Below are 6,000 nucleotides of genomic sequence, written 5' to 3'. Positions count from 1 at the left end.
TTCTGAGGCTGGGCACCCCCCACTCACCCCCGACCCCCGCCAAAAAAAAGGCGCCTCAAAAGTGTTCATAGCTCTTAAAGTACGTTCGTTAACCTCTCTTTGCCTCCGTTGTCTGCTCTGCAAAATGAAGATAATATCGTACCTACTCAATATGGGGGTTGTGAAGACTCAGAACAGTGCTTCTTCACACACAGCATTAAACAGCGGCTATCACCCGTATGCAAATAGCTCCCAGATTTATATCTCCAATTCTGATCTCGCCTCTTCAAATTTATACCCTTCAGCCTGTTGAAGGATGCCCCGTTGGGTATCTAGCTGTATGTACCAGAGACACCTCAAACTCAACGTGTCCAGAAATGAACACAGTATCTTTTTCCCTTGAAAAACTCGCCTTGTGTAAATAATTGGGGTGAATGTCCCAGTAATGCCAACAAGCTAGCTTCTACTCAGGCAGTTACGTCAGTCACCTGAATCTTAATACCTCATCTTCCCTCCTCAATCTGTCACTAGGTCCTAATTTTATTTCCTACCTTTCCATCCCTTGTTCATAATCCTCAGCACCACTGCCTTAATTTAGGTCCTATAACTTCTTGTCTGGATTATTTCAAGACTCTTTTGCCCCTCTCAAGTCTGACCTTGTCATAGACTGTGGATGACTGTTTTCCCTGCAACGTCTCCACCTCCGAATAAATAGTCTCCATCACTTATTAGCCATATGCACTTTGGCAAATTGCTTAATCTACCTATGCCTCACTTTCCTTATTTGTAAAGTGGAAATAAGAGTACCTACCTCATAGGGTTGTGTGATTAATGATGCGACAAAACCGTGCCTAGGATATGAAAGTGCTCAAAAGTGTTACATTATTATTATCATTACTGTTACTGCCTTCTCACGAACATACTCTTTGTATGTTCAAGCTGTTATCTCTACTGGAAAATTCTTCATTTCTAATACTCTTTCCAAAACCCCCTCCTGGGTTTTCCTGCACCCACAACTGTGTACTGACATTATTGAATGATTGGCTTATGGGACTGAGCCTTTCTACCAGACTTAACTTCTTCAGGGCCGGAACTCTGATACGTAGTAAGTGGTCAATAAAAGTTGGCTCAACTGAAACCCTAAGGTTTCAGTTAAACTCCATCCAAGGCGAAAGGCGCGGCCCCGCCCGATTCGGGGGCGGGGCGGGGAGCCCTGCACGGAGGGTGGGCGGGTGGGGGAGGGGTGGGACTCTTTTTCCTCGCCGTGGCGGCGGAGGCGCACGGCGTGGGCTTGCGGCGAGACGTCGTCGTCGGAGGCTGAAAAAGCCCAAGGTGCTGCCGTTGCCCGTACTACTCGGACTTGCTGTGGCCCGACCTGCGTCTGCACGGGTCTCGGACCGAGCGGAGCCCGCAGCCTCGGTCCCAGAGCCCACCCTGCTCTCGGTCCTGCCCGGCTTGGGGTGATGGAGCCGGCCACCGCGCTGCCCCCGGGCCCGCGCCCGGCGCTGCCCCTCGGGGGCCCGGGCCCGCTGGGCGAGTTCTTGCCTCCCCCCGAGTGCCCGGTCTTCGAGCCCAGCTGGGAAGAGTTCGCGGACCCCTTCGCTTTCATCCACAAGATCCGGCCCATAGCCGAGCAGACTGGGATCTGTAAGGTGCGGCCGCCGCCGGTGAGTCACGCCAGCACCCCGGATCCAGCTTGCGGCTGGGGGAGGGAGCGGGGACGCGCGGGGCCTGGGAGGCCCAAGGCGCGGGGGGTGGGGGAGCCTGTCGCCCCTCCGGCCTGGTCAAGTTTGGGGCTGCCTAGAAGGTTGCATTTTGAGGCTGGGGGAGGAAGACGGCGGCTTTTCCAGGGTCGGAGATAAGGAGCGTGGGATAACCGGGGGCTTTGGCGGTGCCACTGGAGGGCCGGGTCGCCGCGGGGCTCAGGCGGCCGGGAGCGCGGCCGGGGCCGGGGATTCGGGTTCGGTTCCGGATGGAGTGATGGCAGGAGGCGGGGGTGGTCGCGGGGGAGTTCCCTCACGGAGCCCAGCGGAGGCGCGGGCTGGAGGGGAGGACTGTGGGCCCGGCGAGGCTCAGCAGGCTGGTCCTCGCCTCCGCTCCCGGGGTGCGGGGGTGTGTGATGGGGTGGGGGTGGGGGTGGGGGACTTGCGAGTTGTCGTGCGAGGAGGAAAGTTTTCAATATGGCGGCGGGAGCCCCTGGTCCTTTGTGTGGTGGCGGCGTCGGCCCGGAGCGGCCCTCACCTGGGCGCCCCACCCTCCAGACCAGGGCACCCCTCCACCGCCTGGTCCCTGGGCCTCCAGGTGTCACCCGGGCCGGGGTCGAGAAGGGGGCGGCCATCGCTGGCTGGGGGCGGGGAGGAGCCGCGGGTCCGGCCCCGGAGCGGATGTGTTGTGGGGAGCGTTAGTGTCTGGGGGACACTTTTGGGGCGGCGGGGGCGGGACGGGCGGCGGTGGGCCCCGTTGTCCGCCCGCGCTCCGGAACGCGCACACACCCAGCTTCTTCTGGCCCAGCCGCTGGGCTCCCCAGGGAGGCCTGGGCTGTGCTGGTGGGGACGGGGTCGGGGCGAGGCCGTGTTTGTAGGGGAATGTCAGACGAAGAGACCTCCGAAGATTTCGTGCTCGTTTCCCCCGGCCCTCAGCCTCCTGGCGCTGAAAGGCAGTCACCCACCGCAGCCCTTCCAGCCCTGTCTGCAGCGACTCGGACCTGGGGGCAGTGAGCGAGGGGTGGGTGTTGCTGAAACCATCCCTAACGGCTCCAACGTTCGCTGAGGAGAGCCCGGCCAACTCCTTCCCCCGTGGCCGGAACTGGGTGCGCTCCTACACCTCTGGTTTTTGCCCACCTTTCGGGACGGTCTGAGTCCGAGTTAGCCTAAGCGGCGGTTGGACGGGCTGGGGCCGTTGGGAAGGGGGTTTAACTGCCTTTCCTACTGTTTAAGAATCTTCTCCCCACTCTCCTCCCCTCGCCCCCCTCTCCTAAGTGGAGGAAGACCCCCTCCCAACCCTTCTCCCTTAAGCATGCTCTTTGTAATGACATTTTGAGTTGTGGGGATTCTGTTTGGAATCGTTATGTTTTGGAAAGCTGTTTTCAAGGGAGATCCCTGAAAATAAGGCTTCTTATCCCAACCCTTCCCCACCCCAAATTAAAACATGGACGCCTACTTTAGTTTTTCTTAAGCAAGTTTGAAAATGGAGGTGAAATATATGCTTCAGAAAATAACTGGCCAGGGAATATAAGGGAAATATTTGAAAATAGATCAGTTTCTTACAGCGAAGTGGGCAAGGTTGATTCTTGCTGCTTGCGGGAAGTACGTTTTTGTAGTGCAAAGAGGGCTGCAGAAGTTATAACAGGGCTGGTTGGAGCTGAGGTTTTAATTCTTGAGTAATAGGTCATGTTTCACACAGTAGCAATGTTGCTTTATGTCACATGCTAGGAAGGATGAATATGAATATTCCACATTTGCATTAATTGGATTTTATTCAGAATTTGGGTAACTTGACTAAGTTCTTAGTAACCAAAATGAGGGGAGTCAGGTTCCTGGGAGGTGTCCTCCATGTTGGTATTGTGGTGTACCAGGGCTGGGGTAAATCCTTTATCTTGCTTTCTTGTTCTTTGCCTTTTAGAGGGCCCTTTTCCTGAAAAGATAGTATTGCTCTGGTTAGGTTTGGCTACCCATTTCCTCATCTTGGCTAGAATATTAATGGTAATCTTTGCAAAATGTGTAATTGAATTGCCTTTTCCCCACTCTGAATGCCAGACAGACATGATGGCCACCATTTTGTATTGAGAGTACTACATAGTACAGCCTGAGGAAAGGGGTTAAAGAGGCACCAGTAATCTACAAATACAACCAGTGCTCTGTTTTGGAGACCTCCTTTGTGTGGAGGGGGCTTGCTTCCTCCTTTGTTTAACAAACTCCTATGCCAAATGGAAAGAGTTTGGGAGTATTTGTTGTTGATAAAACCACAAAAAGGGAAATCTTTCTAGAAGTTGTGCTCTTGAAGAGGGGTCTTGTTGGAACAAAGGCTTCTTAAGAGATGTAAACAGTCTTTGTTTTAGAAACTGTTTTGTTTTTAGGAAAGCTAACTGTGAACAAGTGGTTTCATATAGTTGATATATAGCAACAAAAAAGATATGAAATATTTTCCATGGTGATAGCTGTATAATGTCTGCATTTCTGGAGGATTTTTGTTAACTGAGTTTTTGGAACACAAATGGTTATATTAAAAGGGGAATTGGGACTATTGGTATTTTACTCGTTAGAAGGTAAGGGGAAGTATAAAACATTTCTGTCTCCTTTTGTTCTTAACCTTTGTAGCTTTATGAAGGTACTTACTATAGCTTCAGTTTATAGCTGCTTTCTCAGTGAGGCTCCCAAACTGCTTGGCTTCTGACAAGGTGCTTACATTATTTGGTACGTGACAGCTTAGGGATTCTCAGAAATTTGAAAATATAGTAAGCTAAATGTGAGAAAACGTAATTAAGTCAAGAAGACTATACTTCAACTCGATTGAGTTTGAAGTTTAATACAAACCTTTGTTTCAAATTATATCAACTATGTAGGATAACTAGGCTTGTTTTCTGGACTGAGACCTTCCTAAATTTGTGAGTAATCTGGCTTCTGGTTTTGTCACCTTTAAAATGCAAATTTTGATTTCTTCCTCAATACTGTACTTAAGATGTCTGTTTGAGGACAAATGATATTTTCCATATCACTTTGTGTTATTTGGAGATGAATAATTTTAAATGTGTAACTGTTAGGCAGAAAAATAGTTGGCTGCTCAGTAAATACTTTGTCTCTCAAATTTTGATAGGAATATATTTATGACTTTATCCTGCTTTCAGATGTCTAACATTTGGCCATAGATTCCACAGATTTCTTCATTGTGTCCAGAAAAGGTTTAAATCAAATCCCAGAGGGCACAAGAGACGAAAATGTTTCAGCTTTAACTTCTTGTAGTTACTAGTTTGATGCCTTCATCTTTATAGCTAAGTAAAAAACCGCCCTGAAATGTTTCAGTACCGTCAGCATCTTTGAGTGAGCCTATTGATTCCATTCCTAGAGAAGGAGGAAGTTACTTCTTTGCACTGTAGAAGTGTTAATGATACAGAGCTCTTTTACTCCCATTCCAGCGTATCATTCTCCCTAACTTTGGATTTGATTGATTTAGGCCTAACCCTCTCTCTGTGTTTTCCCAATTTCTTTGGTGTCATGAAATCTTTCCCTAGTTGTGGTATCTTTGGCTACTTTAAAGCTTTAACGTTTGGAGAAAGGGCTTAGTAAAACATCCTTGAGCAAAGGAAGAACTTATCACTCCTTAAAAAAAACACTTTGAAACGTAATTCATACAGCGTAAATTCACCAATTTCTGATGCGCAATTTAGTGTTTTTAATATTTTCACAGAGTTGCGCAGCCATCTCCACAATGGATTGTAGAACATTTTCCATTTCCCTCAAAGGAAACCCTGAACTCACTTGAAACTATTTTTTAAGGCAAATTTAGGACTATACTGCCCAGGAGAAAAACTTGGTAGGAGGTTGGATTAAGTCCTGCAGTTCCAGGTCACAAACATCTACCTTAATCAAAGCAAAACCAAACTGTATTTGTTGTGGTTATTGAATGGGTGGGTGTTTAGCTAATTTGACTTTGCCAGTGGTAAATTGGGCACATCAGTAGCCACAAACATATCTACACAGATATAACTCTTAGTGAACTAATCAACAAAACTTGTAGACTTTAAGAATGGAACGTGAATGATATTGCAAATATATGAGTTGGCAAAAGATTCGAGTCCCCTATCCCTACTGGAAAAAGATCCTTCCCTTCCTATGATTATAGGATATGGTTTTAAACAGGCAATCTAAACTTTTTTTTTTTTTTTTTTTTGAGACAGAGTCTCACTTTGTTGCCCAGGCTAGAGTGCAGTGGCGTGATCTTGGCTCACTGCAACTTCTGCCTCCTAGGTTCAGACAATTATTCTGCCTCAGCCTTCTGAGTAGCTGGGACTATTAGGCACGTGCC

At 48.7% G+C, this 6,000-nt stretch overlaps 1 protein-coding gene across 7 annotated transcripts in view; it reads left to right on the top strand.

Moving 5' to 3' along the window:
* The first annotated feature begins 1,326 nt into the window (after window positions 1–1,326).
* The window catches only part of KDM5B (lysine demethylase 5B), an 85,518-nt gene continuing 80,844 nt past the window's right edge, over window positions 1,327–6,000 (top strand). Inside the window, exon 1 of one of the 7 annotated variants that reach the window (XM_002807724.7) lies at window positions 1,327–1,646. In XM_002807724.7, coding sequence (XP_002807770.2) covers window positions 1,443–1,646 — 204 coding nt within the window. In that variant the 5' untranslated portion in view covers window positions 1,327–1,442. Of the gene's footprint in view, window positions 1,647–1,677; window positions 1,831–1,861; window positions 2,789–6,000 lie in introns of those variants that run through there. The other 6 variants (XM_035281038.3, XM_035281032.3, XM_078356845.1 and 3 more) reach the window with 6 other exon arrangements.

The sequence above is a fragment of the Callithrix jacchus genome, chromosome 19, assembly GCF_049354715.1.
Source record: "Callithrix jacchus isolate 240 chromosome 19, calJac240_pri, whole genome shotgun sequence".
NCBI classification, from domain to species: domain Eukaryota; kingdom Metazoa; phylum Chordata; class Mammalia; order Primates; family Cebidae; genus Callithrix; species Callithrix jacchus.
Note: the sequence above shows the minus strand (reverse complement) of the source record. Positions and strands in the feature narration are given on the sequence as shown.